The sequence below is a fragment of the Saccopteryx bilineata genome, chromosome 3, assembly GCF_036850765.1.
Source record: "Saccopteryx bilineata isolate mSacBil1 chromosome 3, mSacBil1_pri_phased_curated, whole genome shotgun sequence".
Classification (NCBI taxonomy): domain Eukaryota; kingdom Metazoa; phylum Chordata; class Mammalia; order Chiroptera; family Emballonuridae; genus Saccopteryx; species Saccopteryx bilineata.
The window spans coordinates 258774600-258794824 of record NC_089492.1 but is presented as its reverse complement, the minus strand read 5'-3'; the positions used below and the strand labels follow the sequence as shown (position 1 = coordinate 258794824).

General features: G+C 47.3%; 1 protein-coding gene and 1 pseudogene across 1 annotated transcript in view; one reads left to right on the top strand and one right to left on the bottom strand.

Annotated features, from left to right (window-relative positions):
- Positions 1-20225, top strand: part of SZT2 (SZT2 subunit of KICSTOR complex) — a 58604-nt gene that overhangs the window by 6601 nt on the left and 31778 nt on the right. Inside the window, exons 2-7 of the mRNA XM_066269422.1 lie at positions 9582-9707; positions 9991-10164; positions 10456-10626; positions 15488-15619; positions 16359-16500; positions 16884-16990. Of these exons, the coding sequence (XP_066125519.1) occupies positions 9582-9707; positions 9991-10164; positions 10456-10626; positions 15488-15619; positions 16359-16500; positions 16884-16990 (852 nt within the window). The remainder of the gene's footprint in view (positions 1-9581; positions 9708-9990; positions 10165-10455; positions 10627-15487; positions 15620-16358; positions 16501-16883; positions 16991-20225) is intronic.
- Positions 2845-9452, bottom strand: LOC136328748 (DNA replication complex GINS protein PSF1 pseudogene; annotated as a pseudogene).

Below are 20225 nucleotides of genomic sequence, written 5' to 3'. Positions count from 1 at the left end.
TATAATGTAAAGTTACTTCCCTACTTTATAAATTACCATTACTGTGGAACCGGTGGGCGGTTAGAAAATTTTACTACAACAAAGATACAAAAGTGGGCGGTAGGTATAAAAAGGTTGACTATCCCTGTTTTAGGGGAAACAAACTTTAAAAAGTACATAAATAGCCTGATGAGGCGGTGGTGCAGTGGATAGAGGGTCGAATTGGGACACAGAGGACCCAGGTTCGAGACCCCGAGGTCGCCGGCTTGAGTGTGGGCTCATCTGGTTGGTGCAAAGCTCACCAGCTTGGAACCAAGGTCGCTGGTTTGAACAAGGGGTTACTTGGTCTGCTGAAGGCCCACAGTCAAGGCACATATGAGAAAGCAATCAATGAACAACTAAGGTGTCGCAACAAAAAACTGATGATTGATGCTTCTCATCTCTGTTCCTGTCTGTCTGTCTCTATCTATCCCTCTTCTGACTCTCTCTCTCTGTCTCTGTAAAAAAAAAAAGGTACATAAATAGCACACTCTCCCTCCTCCCTACCCCCAGGGTGTTTACCTTTGCCTTTCTCTGCCCTAAATGCCCTTTTTTTGCTTCTGTAACTTATTCCCTGAGCCTACACAGCCCAACTGGCTCATTTCTACTACCTCTGTAACTTTCTTAAAAACTTTATCTTACAATTTGAAAAAATAAATTTAAAAATTAAAAATACATAAATTCTTTATTGTAAACTTTAGTGAGTGCTATGAAGAACTATTGACTGCTTTGTGAATGCCCAGCAGGGATACCTAACAGTTCAGGACATTGTGGAAAGATTCATTTATTAAACCTAGAATTGCCAAGATTTTAGTCCTAGAAGACAGAATGACCAAATGTCCCCAACCGTCCTTATGGTGATGAATTATGGACATGTACTCTCCACCCATTTAACTCTAGCTCCACATAGGCTAAAACTCCTTTCCTTAGTGTTTCCTTGAATAACTGAAACAACCTGGCATTTGAAAAAAGTTTTTAACTAACAAAGAAGAACAAAAGGGAAATAGTACCAAGAGTAGTGTTGCCTGATCAGTCGGTGGCGCAGTGGATAGTGTCGGACTGGGACACAGAGGACCCAGGTTCGAAATCCCAAGGTTGCTGGCTTAAGCGTGGGGTCACTGGCTTGAACATGAGATCATAGACATGACCCCTTGGTCGCTGGCTCGAAGACCAAGGTCACTGGCTTGAGCAAAGGGTCACTAGCTCTGCTGTAGCCTCTGCCCTCACCTGCAAAGCACATGAGAAAGCAATCAATGAACAAACTAAGGAGCTGCAGTGAAGAATTGATGCTTCTCATCTCTCTACCTTCTTGTCTGTCTGTCCCTATTTGTCCCTCTCTCTGTCTCTGTCACAAAAAAAGTTAAGATTTTTCTCACCCTGAGAACAATTGTACTGATTATGATTATTTCTAAATGTCAAGTTTGCTTTGCTTAGAAAATACAGTAAATTCACTTATTCAGCAGAATTGTATTGAGCATTCTATATGCCAGGCACAGCACTAGGCTCTACTGCAGTGATAAACAGAATAGACTGCTGAAATGAGATAGTGTTTCTGTTCTGATAATACTCTGAGCCCCAGCCTTTTTTTTCCCTTTTTTTTTTTTTTGTGACAGAGTCAGACAGAGGGACTCTGTCTGAAGGGAAGGGAAAGAGGTGAGAAACATCAATTCTTTGTTGCGGCACCTTAGTTGTTCATTGATTGATTTCTCATATGTGCCTTGACTGGGGGGCTACAGTAGACTGAGTAACCCCTTGCTTGAGCCAGCGGCCTTGGGCTCAAGCTGGTGAGCCTTGCTCAAACCAGATGAGCCTGCACTCAAGCTGGCGACCTCGGGGTCTCGAACCCGGGTCCTCCCTGTCCCTGCTCAATGCTCTATCCACTGTGCCACTGCCTGGTCAGGCTTGCTTTTTTTTTTTCTTTCTTTCTTTCTTTATAGATAAGAACGCTGGCAGGGATCCAGCATAGTCAACTCACAGACAAGAGTTGGTTGTTAATTATCAAACTCACACCAACCAACTCAGTCAATCCTGAGGAAGAGGTTACCTGATTTATGAGAGTATCCCACTCTCAGACCCTAAGATGAGAGAAAGAGAGGGATAGTGATTGCTGCGATTTTTTTCATTGCCAGTAGACCCCTGCGATTTCTTTCATTGTCAGTAGACCCCTTTTCTGTTTTAGGAGCTTGGCAATAAGACTATAATTTGGTGGGACCTTTTGAGGGGTTTGGTTAGAAGTGAAGGTAAATAACTATATCGGTTTTTTCAGCTAACCTGGAAATTATTCTGCTACTATCTGGTTTCTGATGCTACCTTAGTCATCCTTGACACCTTCCTTTTTGTCACTTTTTTCTCACTTTCAATTAATCATCAGTTTTTGTTTATCTTATTCTAAAGCTCCCTTAAAATGCAGCTAAGCTCACTTGTCTCCAAGTTTAGTTCAAGCTGACTTGTTCTTTTTTTCATAACCAGACTTTCTCAATGAAAGGCTGTGGTGGTTTACATTGTAGCACAGCTCCTTGTCTCCTCCGGGACCAGTCTCAAACAGCTCACAGTGGCTGCTTCAAGTAGCTTGCCTAGACTACTGTCATTTCCTATGATCATTAGGGAAACTTTCTGAATCACATGCCAGCCAGAGGGATTTTTTTTTTTTAACTGTAGGAATGTTATAGGTGCAGATTACAAAAAAAGAGGAGAAATCCTATACAATAGAAAAGCCTATCTCAGTTAAATATTCCTGGTCATAGTAAAGTATGTCTAACTTTTAAAACCGAAGAGGGGCAGGGGCAAGGGAGTGTGGAGAAGGTGTTGAAGTTTGTGTGGGTGGGTTCAGCCTGGAACCACAGGGAAGCTTGGCAGTGCCTCCAAATTAGTTGACCATAGCACGTGCTCTAGAATACCTTGTTTAGTCAGCTGCTCACACTTCTACCAAGTGCTGGCTTTTTTTTTTAAATAGAACTGAAGTACCGTCATCAACTTCAAGTTCTCCATAGCCTTTTAGACATTGTACTTAAGTATATAGGCTTTTCAGAGGTTTCATATCCTGTGTAATATCCAAACCTTCTCCCAGTGACCACATGGAAGTAGCATGAGACTTTTTATAATGATTGAACCATTCCATTTCTTCAGCAGACATGTGAAATTGTAAAACATTTGGCAAAACACTGCCATATTCCCACCTGAGCCCTCTAATTCGAAGCAATCGGTCATATAAGTATGCTACAGTGCCCCCCCCCCATCTCTTAGCAAAGAACTGTCGAAATTTGGTGGTTGGTATCAGATCACTTTGTCTGACTGCTTCATTCACATCAGACAGGTTTTGTTCATATAAAGCTTTCATCTCCTCCAGAACTTGCCTGAGTCCACTCTTCTTTTTCTTTTTCTTATAATAACCCTTTAAAACGTCATTTTTAGAGCGTGATCCATATTGGATTTCCAGCCTTGGGGAAAATCGGAAAGCCTGGGCGAGAGCAAAGGGAACTAACTCTGCTGCGGCTCCAGCTCCTGGGGGCTCCCATTCTGGCCAGAGCCCTCTGTGGTTCAGGCCACTCTGCCGAGGATGCTGAGTACTCAGGGAAGGGACCTGACCACGTGCAGCAAGCCAGCCTCTCAGCCCCGCCCCAACCATGATATGCGCAGTGCCGTTGCCTCTACCCTTCTCCAAAATCCAGAGGGAATTTTTTTAAAATTTTTCATTTATTCATTTTAGAGAGGAGAGAGAAAGGGAGAGAGAGAGGAGAGAAAGACACAGAGAAAGAAAGTAGGGAGGAGCTGGAAGCATCAACTCCCATATGTGCCTTGACCAAGCAAGCCCAGGGTTTCGAACCGGCGACCTCAGCATTTCCAGGTCGACGCTTTAACCACTGCGCCATCACAGGTCAGGCCCAGAGGGAATTTCTTTAATGCAGATATATTACTCTCCTGCTGAACAAAAGAGTTAGGTAGTTTGACCTAACTCAGGATAAAAGCCAAAATTTTAGCCAGAGTCTTCTCAGCCCAGAGTATGGAGGCAGTATAATAGTGGAATTCCCCAACCTGTGATCCTAGATGGTGTAGAGACAACACAAGATAATGCTGAACCACGTCAAATCATTGTGTAAATTAACTTTTTGTTATTCTGATTATGTCAGAGTATCCTTCTGCTTGTAAACTCATCATGTTCTTTTTTTTTTTTTTTTTTTTTTTTTATTTTTCTGAAGCTGGAAACGGAGAGACAGTAGACAGACTCCCGCATGCGCCTGACCAGGATCCACCCCGGCACACCCACCAGGGGCGATGCTCTGCCCACCAGGGGGCGATGCTCTGCCCCTCCAGGGTGTCGCTCTGTCACTACCAGAGCCACTCCAGCGCCTGGGGCAGAGGCCAAGGAGCCATTCCCAGCACCCAGGCCATCTTTGCTCCAATGGAGCCTCGGCTGCGGGAGGGGAAGAGAGATACAGAGAGGAAGGAGAGGGGGAGGGGTGGAGAAGCAGATGGGCGCTTCTCCTGTGTGCCCTGGCCGGGAATTGAATCCGGGACTTCTGCACGCCAGGCCGACGCTCTACCACTGAGCCAACCGGCCAGGGCCCATGTACCTTCTTGTGACCACTTTAAATCGTTTCTGTTCTTAAGACCCTAGTTATATTCATTTTTCACTACCAGTCAATGAGCTTTTCAACTTATCAGTCCTGGATTTGACTTCTGACACTATACCTATTAATCATGTTAAGTCACTTTTTTGGATCTCCGTTTTCTTCTGCTAAATGGTTTGTGTGAAGACTGAATGAGCTTACCTATGTACCGACCCTAGTGGTGTGTGTCTGGTAATAACCTTTAATAGTTAAATTGTATGAAGTGCCAGCCCTGTGCTGAGTACTTCATATGCCTGATTTTCCTTAATCTACATAACAGAACTATTAGATAGATATTAGGATTATCTCCATTCTACCAATGAGGACACTGAGCTTTAAAGAGGTTAAGTGCCTTTTCCACAGTCACACAGCTAATAAGCGGCTGAACTGAGATTCAAACCTAGGCTGTCTGAATCTGAAATTCTTGCACTTGACCTCTATAGTTTTACTGTTGAATATATTTTAGGTGTTCAATAAAATATGAGTTCCTTTTCTTTTTGCTTTTTACTTGCATCCCTATTACTTCCGTATCTGCTTTTATCTTTTTGTACTTGTCCTCTGTCTTAGAGAAGAAAGACATCACCTTTAGTCATTGCTCTTCATACTCTTCTGACTTTAGGCACTCTCTAGTAATTGCTTCTCCAGAGCTATTTTGATCTCTTCTCCGTGCATATTTCCCCATTTGGGGGGAAAAAACTGCTTCCTTTCAACACCACATTTCTCAACAGGCAGTCACTAACTTTGCATTTCTTTACCACTCTCTTCAATCCTCACAGCCTGGCCTTTTCCCCTTCCTTGTCAGAGACACAGGAGGAGAAATTTGTCTAGAAGAGCAGGAGAGTAATCTTTTAGTCTGAGACAAGAGTAAGAGAGTAAAGGATTGTTACAGGTAAGGATTAATCAGGAGGAAACATTGAGGCAGTTCAGACCAGCTGACCCTTATTTTCTTTTTTTTTTTTTTTTTAATTTATTTATTTATTACAGAGACAGAGAGTGAGTCAGAGAGAGGGATAGACAGGGACGAAGAGAGATGAGAAGCATCAATCATTAGTTTTTCATTGCGCGTTGCAACACCTTAGTTGTTCATTGACTGCCCTCTCATATGTGCCTTGACCGTGGGCCTTCAGCAGACCGAGTAACCCTTTGCTGGAGCCAGCGACCTTGGGTTCAAGCTGGTGGGCTTTTGCTCAAACCAGATGAGCCCACGCTCAAGCTGGCGACCTCGGGGTCTCGAACCTGGGTCCTTCCGCATCCCAGTCCGACGCTCTATCCACTGCGCCACCGCCTGGTCAGGCTGACCCTTATTTTCTTGCTCAGGCCAGCATCCTTGGGCTTCAGGCCAGCCACCTTTGGGCTCAAGCCAGCGACCATGGGGTCATGTCTGTGATCCCTTGCTCAAGCTGGATGAGCCTGCATTCAAGCCACAACGTCGGGGTCTGAAGCCTGGGTCCTCAGCATTCCAGGCTGACACTATCCACTGCACCACTGCCTGCCTGGTCAGGCAACTTATTTCTTTTTTATTTATTTTTATTTATTTATTCATTTTAGAGAGGTGGGTGGAGAGAGAAGGGTGGAGGGAGGAGCAGGAAGCCCAGGGTTTCAAACCAGCATCCTCAGCATTCCAGGTTGATGCTTTGTCCACTGTGGCACCACAGGTCAGGCCAACTTATTTTCTACAGGAAACAATAGGCACCTATATCTGCAAGGACTGTGGGAGTTGAGGAGTTGGAAACCCTTCTAAGGGGAACAGGAAAGGTTGCTGAACAGGGAGGGACAACATTGACTGGTAGTGAAAAATGAATATAACTAGGGTCTTAAGAACAGAAACGATTTAAAGTGGTCACAAGAAGGTACATGGGCCCTGGCCGGTTGGCTCAGTGGTAGAGCGTCGGCCTGGCGTGCAGAAGTCCCGGATTCAATTCCCGGCCAGGGCACACAGGAGAAGCGCCCATCTGCTTCTCCACCCCTCCCCTTCTCCTTCCTCTCTGTATCTCTCTTCCCCTCCCGCAGCCGAGGCTCCATTGGAGCAAAGATGGCCTGGGCGCTGGGAATGGCTCCTTGGCCTCTGCCCCAGGCGCTGGAGTGGCTCTGGTAGTGACAGAGCGACAAGTGACAGAGGGACAAGTGAAAGGCTTGGTAAAGGCCTGCCAGAGGTGGCAACTTTCTTCCTATCAATGAGCAGCTGGTATGGTATATGAATGGTTAAGGGAGAATGTCAACTTCATCCTGCGTTAATGTTTGGCAGGGCTACTGTAGTAAGGATGAGGACATGGACAAGGGAACTGATGCTTGTCAGGATGTTGAACCAAATCCCCGTGAGGCAATGGAGGAAGGAACTAGAGTGTTGTTCACTGTCAAATGTGTGGTGGGGGATTGTTGACCTACTGAAGTTTGATGTTTTGCCTGACCAGGCGGTGGCATAGTGGATAGAGTGTTGGACTGGGAAACAGAGGACCCAGGTTTGAGGCCCTGAGGTCACCAGCTTGGGCGCAGGCTCATCTGGCTTGAGCGTAGGGGTCGCTAGCTTGGACCTGGGATCATAGGCATGACCCCAAGCTCGCTGGCTTGAGCCCAAGGTCACTGGCTTAAGCAAAGGGTCACTCTCTCTGCTGTAGCCCCCCAGTCAGGGCACATGAGAAAGCAATCAATGAACAACAAAAGTGCTGCAACAAAGAATTGATGCTTCTCATCTCTCTCCCTTGTCTGTTTGTCCCTATCTGTCCCTCTCTGTGTCTGTCTCCATCACACATACAAAAGAAGTTTGATTTTTATTTTAAGTGAGAGAGGAGACAGAGAGACAGACTCCTGCATGCGCCCCAGCTGAGACCCACCCAGCTATCCCCCGTCTGGGACCAATGCTTGAGTCACTCGAGCCACTGGCTGCAAGAGAGGAAGAGAGAGACAAGGGAGAGAGGGAAGAGAAGAGAAGCAGATGGTTGTTTCTCATGTGTGCCCTGACCAGAAATTGAACCCAGGACTTCCGCATGCCTGGCCAACTCTATCCACTGAGCCAACCTGCCAGGGCCAGAAGTTTGATTTTGAGGTATTTGGCAGGCTTACCATTCACTCAGTGAAGATTCCTCTGGTTCCTGCTGTAGTCCAGGATTATTGGGAAGAACTGTCTGACATTATTGAGTGTCTGCCCTATTTTAAGCAGTTTGTCAAGCACAGGGACACAAGCATAGAACAAGATACAATCCCTGTTCTCAAAGAGTGTGGGGAAAACAGCTGCGGTTAGGCTTGCTTGCTGGTTTCTCAGCTGCAAGCACTTTGCATGATTATTGCGTGAGCACATGGCAGAAAGCCACCTGTGTCTGTGAAAAGCTGTGGGTGCTTTCCCTCGGTGAGGATTCTCTCAGGTCACTCTCTGAGAGGTATAGTTCCCTGATTCCCTCAGCCACCACTGTGAGGGGCGGTTTTTATGATTGCTTGCCCTCTGCTGCCAAAAGCCATTTTCCTTTGCTTATCCACTCGCCAATTGCCACAAACCTCCAATAAACGGGAATGGCCCAATGCTTTCTGGCTGTGCAGTTCCTCTACCAGAGGGACCGGGAACCTATGGCTCGAGAGCCAGATGTGGCTCTTTTGATGGCTGCATCTGGCTTGCAGACAAATCTTTAATAAAAATAATAATAATAACGTTAAAAATATAAAACATTCTCATGTTTTACAATTCATTCATTTCCTACCACTCATGTTCATGGTTGCGGGTGACTGGAGCCAATCACAGCCGTCCTCCGGGACAACACCAAATTTTTATTGGATAATGCCTAATGTACACAGGTCGTTGTATGGCTCTCACGGAATTACATTTTTTTTTTTCATTTTTCCGAAGCTGGAAACCGGGAGGCAGTGAGACAGACTCCCGCATGCGCCTGACCGGGATCCACCCGGTATGCCCACCAGGGGGCGATGTTCTGCCCCTCTGGGGCATCGCTCTGTTGCAACCAGGGCCTCTAGGCAGAGGCCACAGAACCATCCCCAGCGCCCGGGCCATCTTTGCTCCAATGGAGCCTCGGCTGCGGGAGGGGAAGAGAGAGACAGAGAGGAAGGAGAGGGGGAGGGGTGGAGAAGCAGATGGGCGCTTCTCCTGTGTGCCCTGGCCGGGAATCAACCCCGGTCCCCCGCACGCCAGGCCGACGCTTTACCACTGAGCCAACCGGCCAGGGCCAGAATTACATTTTAAAATATGTGACGTTCATGGCTCTCTCAGCCAAAAAGGTTCCCGACCCCTGTTCTACCGTCTGCCCAAATTCAGTGTGAACCTGCCTGGCTTAGGCCACCAGCATTACAGAAGAGCTTATAGTTTATAGGAGAAACTCACATAAACATTTGATAATGTGTGAAGGTCACTTCATCTACACAGAAATCTGCAAGGAGAATGGGAGCAAAGGGCTATGAGTTGAATCTTTGGTGTTGGGGAAACCGCTGTGTTAGGCTTGCTCGTTTGCACTTTCATGATTAGTGTATGAGCACTTAGCAGAGTCCTGTGCGTGGCGCGTGTGTGTGTGTGTGTGTGTGTGTGTGGCCTATATAAGGCCATGGGTACTTTCCCTTGGAGCAGGTCACTTGCCCACCACCGTGAGGGGTCATTTTCCTGTTCCCTTGCCAGCCACCGGGAGGGGTGAATTTTCCTCTTTGCTTACCCGCTGCTGTGAGCAGCAGTTTTCCTGTGCCTGTTTGCCCACCTGCTGTTGCCAGAATCTAATAAATGGGAGTGGCCCAACGCTCTCGGGCTCCGCGGTTCCTCTACCAAACCCAGTGTGGACCTGCCCGGCTCTGCGGCGGCCTTACGCTTGGGGACAGCCTGCGTGGGGGCGCAGTCATCCTCTCCCCTCTATTGCCTTGCCTCTCACTTACGGATTGTGAGTTCCTTGGACAAGTTACCAGCACGGTGATCTGTGTTTATGAGGAACTTGGTGATTTTTTATGAATTTATTGTCTCTTTGTCCCCAGGTGGAAGAAGCTGGGCAGGTGTTCCTACTGATGAAAAAGGATTATCGAATCTCCCGAAATGTTCGCCTGGCGTGGTTCCTCAATCACCTGCATCAAACAGTCCAGGCCACACCCCAGGAGATGTTGGTGAGGCCCAGAGACGTACAGGTTGCGAGGGGCTGACTCAGGACATCTGTTTTTTGTTTTTAAGAGGGTACTGGAAAGAGACAGTGGGGGAGATTAACTGAGAGGGGCAAATGACTTGGCCCACAAGGGGAAATTTTGTTTCATAATTTTCCAGATAAGGAAGAGTACATGTGAGTTGCGGGTGGTGGAGCCAATGGTGTGTCATTTTGGATATGAAAGTTCAAGTCCTGGGAAGAAAGGGGTGACTCTTCTCTGATCCTTTCCTTTTCACCCTAATTCTTAGCTTCAGTCCGAGCAGGAGTTGGAAGTCCTCAGTGTCCTGCCCCCTGGGTGGCAGCCAGATGAACCAGTGGTCCCAAGGCCATTCCTCCTTGTACCTTCCACCCGGGTCACCTTCTTGGCTTGGCAGTATCGATTTGTCATTGAGCTGGACCTTAGCCCGTCTACTGGTATTGTGGTAAGGGCTAGGGCGAGACTGGGACTAGGGAGGGGGTGAGGGTAAGGAGGAGAGGGAGAACCTTTGGGGAAATGAAAAATGCTCTAAGTTTTCGTTGTGGAAAGAAAGCAGGCTGTAAAGGAATGGTGGGTGTTTAAAGACAGATCCCAGTCCGACAGTGGCACTATAGTTGGGGGTACGATCACCTTGAAGATAACAATCCCACTGACCCATGGAAGCGGCTTGTTTCTGCCCTCTGCTCAGGGCTGCCTTTACTTACCCTTGAGAGATCTCTCTGTACATTACCCACAGGATGATTCCACAGGGGAGATCTTGTTTGATGAAGTTTTCCATGCCCTCTCCCGCTGCCTAGGCGGGCTACTTCAGCCCCTCCGAGTGCCTGGATCTTGCATCGACTTCCAGCCTGAGATCTACGTAACTATCCAGGCTTACTCTTCAATTATTGGCCTGCAGTCCCACCAGGTATTGCACCCTTTCTCCAACTTTGTGCCCTCAGACCTCATTCCTCATAGTCCTGTGACCAAGACCTTATCCTGTCTCTACTGCCTGTTCCCAAAGTCCCTAGCTCTACTAGTTTCTTAAACCTGTTTCTTAGCCATCTCTATGATTTTCCCTCTTCTTGAAAAGAATCAGGGGGCTCATCAAAGGGAAAAAGAAAAGAATTAATTCCTCTGGTCTTAAAGAGCCTTCCCATAAGCTTTAGGTCTGTTGGCATTGATTGGACACACTTCTCTCTCAGTTCTCCTGTAAGTCGCTGGTTCTGGCCACTGGGTGTCTGTTTTCTCTGTGTGTCTCCCCCTCCCCCCCCCCCACCTTCAGTTCTGTCTGATTTGCTGATGTCCAGGCTCCTGGCACTAACCCTGAAGATGGGCTTTAAGAATAATTTTATGCTTTTGAAATATAACAAATACCCAGAAATGTAATTTTTTCCAAGGACAGAGGCGGGTCATTTTCTCTGAGGGCCCTGTGAAGTGCCGGGTGCAATGCTGACCATACAGATAATGACAGGACTTATCCAGCACCCAAGCAGGCTATCACAAGACACTCCTTTTGGAGAATGGCCAAGTCTGTCACTGGCATATCTGTTTTTGGCTTAAATAAGCATGCCCCGGTTTCCCCTCATCTCTTCTCAACCACCTTCAACTCATTGGTAGGGTCTTACCCAGAAACTGTCCTTGATGGCTACATTGTCACCTTAGCTGTCTGACTGGTTTTGAAAGACAGGGATGCAAGGAACAGCATTTGAGGGTCTGAAATATACAAGAAGGCAACTGGTGCACACCTGGATGCCAGCCCTCTGCCCTGGATTAAAGCGCTGTCCTAGTGCAGCTGTGAGGATGCTGGTTGTGGGCTCCATCCCCAGAGGGAGGCCAGACTTTGTGGGCGTTGATAATCAAGGCAGGGAAAGCATGGGTATTAGGTAATCACTCAACACTTGATTGGGTTTGGCAAACACTTACGGAAGCCTGGGCTAGGTCCTGGAGACACAGGTGAATCAGACACTGTCCCTATCCTCTTGGGAGGAGTTGAGAGTTTAGTGGGGGAGACTGATACTGAAGGAGGTCATTTCAGTTGAATGTGATAAGGACACCGATAAGCTATGACTCAGGGGCTATGGGAACACTGTGAGGAAGTATCCAGCCAAGCCTGGAGTAGAGACAGGGAAGACTTTGGGACAGAGGCATTTGAACTGTATCTTGAGGAAGAATTGAGTTAACCATTCAAAGACAGAGAAATGGGCTAGGCAGAAAGACCAGCAAAAGCAAAGACACAGCTTTGCAACTGCTCTCAGTCACAGGTGTTCTCAGGAACTACATGCTCTTCAGTTTGACACAGAAAAGTCTGAATGTGGAGAAGGGAGGGATGGTAAAGATGAGACTGGAGAAATAACTCATGGCTTATTGAATGTCATGGCTAAGAACTTGTACTTGAGTTGACCAGGGGATTTAGTGTGGTAAAGAGAGCTGGGTCTGTAATCACATTGCTTGTACTTTTCTTCCTGGCTGTGCCACTTATTGGCTGTGTGCCCTTAGGCAACTTACCTACCCTCTTTGTACATCTGTGTCTTTTCTCCAAAGTGGGGATCTTAACAGCACTAATATTATATGGTGAATTAGTACATGTCAAGCGCTTAAAACAGTGCCTGCCACATAGAAAACATGCAAATGAAAACCATTAGCCATAGGTAGTAAGGAACCTTTGAAGGTTTTACATGGATGGTAACAGGATCAGATTTGTACACTAGGAAGATCACACTTGCTTGTGGCCAATGAAGAAAATGGATTCCAGGAAGAATGCCAGACTGGAGAGAACAGAAGATTATTAGGTCATGAGAGAAGAGGAGGCCTGAGCAAGGACAGCTGCTGTGGAGAGGGAGGACTTGGTTAGGTCCCCAGGACCACTTAGCCCTGAGCCAGCTTCCTCACCACCTGTATAGCTCCCTCAAGATGTATCCTGCTGCTCTTAGGAAAAAAAAACTTAAATCACTTTTATAATACATGTCCATTGAAGGAGATTTGAAAAATATATATATAATTTTTTTTTAAAAAAAGCTCTCCCATATTATTACCACCCAAAAATAACTACTATTGACATTTTAGGAATTTCCTCCTTGTCTCCAAGTATGTGTTTATCTTTCCTCACCACTACCTGTCATCCAAATAGAGGAGAAGCATGAGGCTCACTCCAGACACATAGTTTTACATCCTGCTTTTTATAGTATAATGTGGGTGTTACCTGACTGGTGATAGCTAAAGCATTGACCCAGAACGTGGAAGTCACCCGTTCAAAGCCCTGAGGTTGCTGGTTCTTGAGTGCAGGTTCCACAGCCCAGGGTCACTGGTTTAAGTGGCAGAATCATCCATACTATCCCAAAGCTTACCAGCCTGAGCCCAAAGGTCACTGGTTGTTGCTGGCTTGAACAAAGGGGACACCGGCTCGGTCCTGGTCAGGGCATGTGAGAAGCAATCTATGCACAACTAAAGTAAAAGCAACTATGAATTTGATGCTTCTCACCCTCTCTCTCCCATCCTGTCTCTCTCTCTCTCTTAAAAAAAAAAAAAAGGCTTGCCGTTTGGCTCAGCAGTAGAGCGTTGGCCCGGCATGTGGAAGTCCCGGGTTCAATTCCCAGCCAGGGCACACAGGAGAATTGCCCATCTGCTTCTCCACCCATCCCCCTCTCCTTCCTCTTTGTCTCTCTCTTCCCCTCCTGCAGCCAAGGCAGGAGGAGAAAAGGCATTAGAGCAAAGTTGGCCCGGAACTGAGGGTGGCTCCATGGCCTCCACCTCAGGCACTAGAATGGTTCTGGCCGCAACGGATGGGCAGAACGTCGCCCCCTGGTGGGCATGCCTGGTGGATTCCGGTCGGGCACATGCAGGAGTCTGTCTGACTGCCTCCCTGCTTCTAACTTCAGAAAAATACAAAAAATCTCTCTCTCTCTCTCTCTCTCTCTCTCTCTCTATATATATATATATATATATATATATATATATGTATTTCCCCATGTCACTAAATATTCTTTAGAAACGTGACTTTTAATGGCTGCTTGACTTTATTTTTAAGAGACTGAGAGAGAGAGAAAATGAGAGAGACAGGAAGGGAGAAAGATAAGAACCATGAACTCATAGTTGTGGCACTTTAATTATTCATTGATTGCTTCTCCTAGATGTCTTTTTTTTTTTTTTTTTTTTTTTTTTTTTGTATTTTTCTGAAGCTGGAAACGGGGAGAGACAGACAGACTCCCGCATGCGCCCGACCGGGATCCACCCGGCACGCCCACCAGGGGCGATGCTCTGCCCACCAGGGGGCAATGCTCTGCCCCTCCGGCACGTCGCTCTGCCGCGACCAGAGCCACTCCAGCGCCTGGGCAGAGGCCAAGGAGCCATCCCCAGCGCCCGGGCCATCTTTGCTCCAATGGAGCCTTGGCTGTGGGAGGGGAAGAGAGAGACAGAGAGGAAGGAGGAGGGGTGGAGAAGCAAATGGGCGCTTCTCCTATGTGCCCTGGCCGGGAATCGAACCCGGGTCCCCCGCACGCCAGGCCAATGCTCTACCGCTGAGCCAACCGGCCAGGGCCTCTCCTACATGTCTTGATGGGTGTGAGGAATAGGGGTGGGGCTCAAACCAGCGACCATGGGATTATGTCAGTGATCCTCATGCTCAGACTGGTGACCCTGCACTCAAGCCAATGACCTCGGAGTTTGAACCTGGGACCTCAGCATCCTAGATCAGTGCTCTGTCCACTGCACCACCACTGGTCAGGCAATAGCTGCTTGAATTTATCATATTTTTTCATTATGTATTTAGCCAAACTTTTATTGTTGGACCCTTGAGTCGACCAAGTTTTTACTCTTAAACCATACAGCTGTGAACATCTCTCTCACCTTTTTATATTCCTCTGCCCCTCTCCCCTCTCTGGCTGTGCCCACCCACTTTCCCAGTTCTTAACAGGGAGCTTCACAGGTTGGGAGAAGTGGGCATTTGAGATGGGTTGAGGAGTCTGATAGGGAGAGAAAAAGGGAAGATCCCTAGGGCCACCACAGAGGTTAATAGGCAACATTTTTAGGGTGGGGGTACTTGTTTAGGTTGGAAGTAGAGGAAATACAAAGAAAGACACTCCATGGAGAGAGAATGGAAATACTAGACAAAAGATCTGAGATTAGATGGAGAGATGAGCTTTAGGGCAAAGGAGGAGGAGGAGAAATCTTTTCTTCAGAGCCTAGAAGGAAGCACAAGAGCAGAGACATAAACATCTAGCAAATGTGGAGGGTGTTTTCTGTGGGTTGGACAGTAGTATACCCTTGGGGTTAGGGTAGCCCCAAGGGTGTACTGAGAACTCTTGTTGACCAGTTTGAGGCGGGAAAGTAAAGGGAAGGAAGGAGCATTCATTGGAGGAATAAGAAAAATATTTTGTACTTGAAAGAGGAATGTTCTAGACAGCCTCTGAGTGCAGTGCTTAGAAAGCAACAAGAAAAAAGTGAAAAAGGTTTTGGGGCCGCTTTGGACATAGTCTGGAAGCCCAAGATGGAAGGGGCTGGAAGATCTTTTGGCGCCCCCGTGTGGTGATATGGGGAGACCCAGTGTGGAGGGCCTTAAGCAGAGGAAGGTTGTGGACCCAGTTAAGGTGACTGATGACCTGGGGGCAGTGAGCAGGAATGCCTGGGTTGAGGACTGAAGGAGTAGGTGACCTGGTAAGGGAGGAACTGGCTGTGGAATTAGCATGCTTGAGTGGGATTGCCTAGCGGGAGAATAAATAGGGAGACCAGGAGGGGTACTGCCCAGGGTCCCCCTGACCTTCATGTCTTGATCTTCCCCTTGTGCTTCTCAGGTGCTGGTCCAGGGCTGCCTTTTGGTTCCTACCCAGCGGGAAGTGTTCCTGCAGCAGATATATGAGCAGCTCTGTCTCTTTGAGGATAAGGTGGCCACCATGCTACAGCAGCAGTATGACCCCCAAAGCCAGGTATGTGGGTGACAAAGTAGGGAGAGGTGATTTAGAAAGGAGCTGTTAAGGTACAGAGGGGACAGAGGAGAAAGTGGGGAATAATACAGTAGGAAAGAAGGCAGAAAAAGGACTGCAAGCCGGAGGCAGAGTGGGACAGGGATGGAAGCTGCCCTGTTGGGAGGAGGGCTTGGCTGTTCTTCCCCGGACACACATTCTTGCTTGGAGAAAACGCGAAGGCCGTTCGCTGTGTTTTTTAGTCCTGGATCTTTTCCGCCAGTGGATCTGAGGTGATCATGGGTGGTCTGATCTCTGGTTAGCATTGTGTATGGTCAGGGATAAAGCTCCGTGGGCTCTCTAGAGTGCACTCTCATCCCTGTAGATACCCTAGGAGTAGCCAGGCAGGTGGCAATCCTATGTGTCTGAAACATAGTTTCACTGATGTATAAAGTGTTTCATGACTTTTATATGAAATGGCAATAGAGAAATATGGAGAGAGGGCCTTATTGGGTGGGGAAGCCCTGCTCCAGTACAGCTTAGTGCTTCATATGGTGCTGGACTCCCTGCCCACGCGAGGGTCCGTGTCTGAACGCACACCAGGGGAGGGAGCACAGTCAGGGCTCGGCTGCATAGTCGGGGGGTTGGGGTCTTCACAAGATTGAGCCTGTCTGGCCTGGGCAGTGCTGCTGTACATCCAAGCTTTGCTGTGGGGGCAGCAATGCTATCAGTCCCATTCTCTCTTTTCTGTAACTTGAGCCAGGCAGAGGACCATTCTCCAGACTTAGGGGAGCCCCCCGGCCGGAAGATGGGAGTCTCCATGGTAACAGCTGATCTTGGGCTGGTCAGTATGATTCGTCAGGGCATCTTGGCACTGCAGTTGCTCCCCTCAAACTCTAGTGCAGGTTAGTAGAAGGAATGTTGGTGGGATTGGGGAAAGAAGATTCAGGAAGGGTGCTAGGGGAGCATTGTCAGCAAAGCTGGTTCCCTGGAGATTAGTGGGTCCCAGGGGAGAGGATCTGTTTCCTCCTTTGTAAGAGTTAGATGTGTGTTAGTGGGTGTCTCAAGTGCCCATAGCTCTGACAGCCATCGGGGATCCTAGCGGGAAGGAGTAGCACTCGAGAAGGGTATCACTTAGGAGGACCCTGGGATCCAGCACTCAAGAGGAGGAAGCAGGGTGGAAGGGGAGATGTTGGCACACACTGAGGTCTTCGGGGCTCCATCAGTTGAGTGCCTGACTTTGACAGGTCAGTGTCCCCAGAGCTGAGTCTGATGTTTCCTGCTGCAGGTATCATTGTGATCACAGATGGGGTGACCAGCGTCCCGGATGTTGCTGTCTGTGAGACGTTGCTGAACCAGCTTCGCAGTGGCACTGTGGCTTGTTCCTTTGTACAGGTGACGACTTTTCTGAGGATGGGGGAGACAGAAGTGTGGCATCTCACAGAGTGGGATGTGCTTAGTTATTTATTTACTTATTTTGCAGGCGATGATTTCCCGGATAAAGCCAATAGCATAATTACGTGTATATGGTGGGGGGAGGTGTCATGTCTAAAATGGGACAGGTGGCAGTGAAGGAGAGGCTTCTCGTCTTGCTCTTTCCTTAGGATATGGGCAACAGCGTGTTACAGTAAAAAGAATGCAGAATTTGAAATCTGGCAGTCAGCTCCAGTTTCACTAGATTAGTTATTACTGTTTTGTTTGCAAGGGTCAAAAAACCCAGTTGAAACGAGCTTAAGCAAAGGAGGAAAATGGTATATTCAGGGAACTGCAGTCAGTTTGGATTGATGGATTGTGGGGTAGGAGGCAAAGCACTATGGGAAACAAGGCTGGAGGGAAGGCAAAGCCCAGAACATGAAAAGCTGGTTCTGCTGTATTAAGGAGTTTCAGCATAATTCTGTGGGTGACACAGATAAATAGAAGGAAAGTCACTAGTTGAGTTTGTGTTTTATAAAGGCCACTCTTGATGCTGGATAAAGGGCAGGAATGGAGGCAAGAAGACTATTAATTGCAATGGTCAGGTGAGAGAAGATTAGGTCTTAAATTAGGGGAATTAGAATAAGAGAGAGGGGGATAAGATTGCAAAAATGAAGAGGTAGGATCCACATGACTTATGATTAGCAAGTGGTGAGCAGTGAGGGCGAGAGAAGAATTAAGGATGTCACCAGGTTTCTGACTTCAGTGATGTCTGGGTAGCTGGCAGAGCAAACAGAAAGGGAAACAGTTGGGGTGTAGTGAGGAAAAGATGATGAACCCAGGTTTATGCATGTTGCATTTGATGGGTCAACTGGATAGCAGTTAAAAGCATGCCCTTTGGAGTTAGGCATGCCTACCCTGAACCCTGGCGCCACTTCTGAGCTATGTGACACTGGGCACATCACCTCACTTCTTGGTCGGATTGTTTGTAAATGGGGATTATAATAATTCCTACCTCACTGGGTGAGAGGATGCATTTAAAGAGCTTAATGTGGTGCATAATTGCTTAATAAATGGCAGCTATTCATAGCAGTTAGCAGTTGGATATGCAAATCTGAGAAAGTGCTAGTTGAGAGAGAGTTAGGATTTGTCAGCCTACAGATGATAACTGAGTAGAGAAGAGGGTACCTGAAGAATCTTGGGGAACACTAGTGTTTTTTCTAGGTAGTGGGCTCAGCATACAGTGAAGGGAAATAATCAGAGGGGAGCCAGGAGATTCTGGGGGTAGAGAATTTGGAGCTCTGGGAAGAAAGAAGTAGCTCACAGGGTGAGAGGCAGTAGAAAGATTATGTAAAATGAGGAATGAAAAGTGCCCTTTGGACTGGTGATTAGGCGGTCATGGGGATCTTCTTCAGGCTGTGCTGGTGAAGAGGTGGTTAGGGAAATGATTGCAGTGGGTTGGAGAGCAGCTAGATGAGAGGGAAATGGGGACAAGTGTTGACACAGGATTTGGCCACTCGGATGGAGTGGGCAGCGGAGGGAATGGCAGCCAGGGGGAGCACAGGATGGAGGGGGGGCATTTTTCTGTTTTGTTTTGCTTTGTGTTTTAAGCTAGAGACTTAAGCATGTCCTAAGGATCCAAGTGAAGCAGATCTGGAAATAAGGGAAAGGAAAGGAAGCCTGGTGGAGTCTAGTCCCTAAGTCAACAGGAGAGCAGTTGGCTAAAGAAACAGATTGAGAGGCAGGAGAGGGTCCCGTCTTTCTTTGAGGCCAGAAAGATAGAAATGAAGATGTAGATAAATTCTACCGAGGACCTGTGATTTCTCTCAGAAGTAAGAGCTGAGGATGAGTGCTGACAGGGGAGGGAGGCCGGAGCTGGGAGCAAGGCACAGTACTGAGGGGGCATGGCAGAACCAGCTGGGTTGGGTATCATGTTTTGATGTGGTTTCAAGCACACAACTGTGCTTTTCTCCATTTGGATCCATTGGAATCCCTTTTAGCAATACAGATCCTAGTTGGGTTTTTGAGATCGCAGCAGAAAAAATGTGAAGAGGCCCAGGGAATTGAAAATGATGCTGATGAAGTTGCTTGAACATAGAGTCCCGGCTGGGTTGAGAAAGGAGCACGAGGCTGCTGAGACACTTGGAGAGAACAGAGGTTCAAGGCCCGGCAATTTTTTTTTTAATTTGTGGAGGCCTGACAGTCTTAATGTCAAAGAACAGCAGAAGGGAGATGGAAGGAACCTAGAGGGATAAAGTTTGGCAATTGAAATTGGAAAGATAAGTACAGTAGTCCCTCCTTATCCACAGGGCACACATTCCAAGACCCCCAGTGGAAACCTGAAGCACGGATAGTACCAAAGCCTATATAGAATATGTTTTCTCCTGTACATACAGAACTTTTCACTTAAAGAAGTACCTTATAGCTTTCTTTGGCATATCTAAATTACTGTCATCACTGCTCTTGATCTTTGGGGCCATTATTAAGTAAAATAAGGGTTACTTGGACACAAGGACTTAGATACTGAGACAGTCGATCTGACTGTTGATCTCATAACTGTGATGGCTATTAAGTGACTAATAGGCAAGGCTAGTGTATACAGTGTGCGTACACTGGACAAAGAAATTGTTCACATCCTGGTGGGATGGAGCAGGATGGAGCAAGGTTTCATCACACCACTCAGAGCAGCACACAATTTAAAACTTAAGAATTGTTCATTTCTGGAGCTTTTCATTTAATATTTTTAGTTCATGGTTGACTATAACTGAAACTTTGAAAAGCAAAACCACCGGTAAGCGGGGACTGCTGTAGCCAGCAGGCAGCTGAGTGGAATAGAGAAAGCTCTAGGACTGGGGTCCCCAAACTTTTTACACAGGGGGCCAGTTCACTGTCCTTCAGACCATTGGAGGGCCGGTCTATTAAAAAAAAACAACTATGAACAAATCCCTATGCACATTGCACATAACTTATTTTAAAGTAAAAAAACAAAATGGGAACAAATACAATATTTAAAATAAAGAGCAAGTAAATTTAAATCAACAAACTGACCAGTATTTCAATGGGAACTATGCTCCTTTCACTGACCACCAATGAAAGAGGTGCTTCTTCCAGAATTGCAGTGGGGGCCAGATAAATGGCCTCAGGGGGCCATACGTGGCCCGCGGGCCGTAGTTTGGGGACCCCTGCTCTAGAAGATGAGGGTTAAGGAACTGCAAGG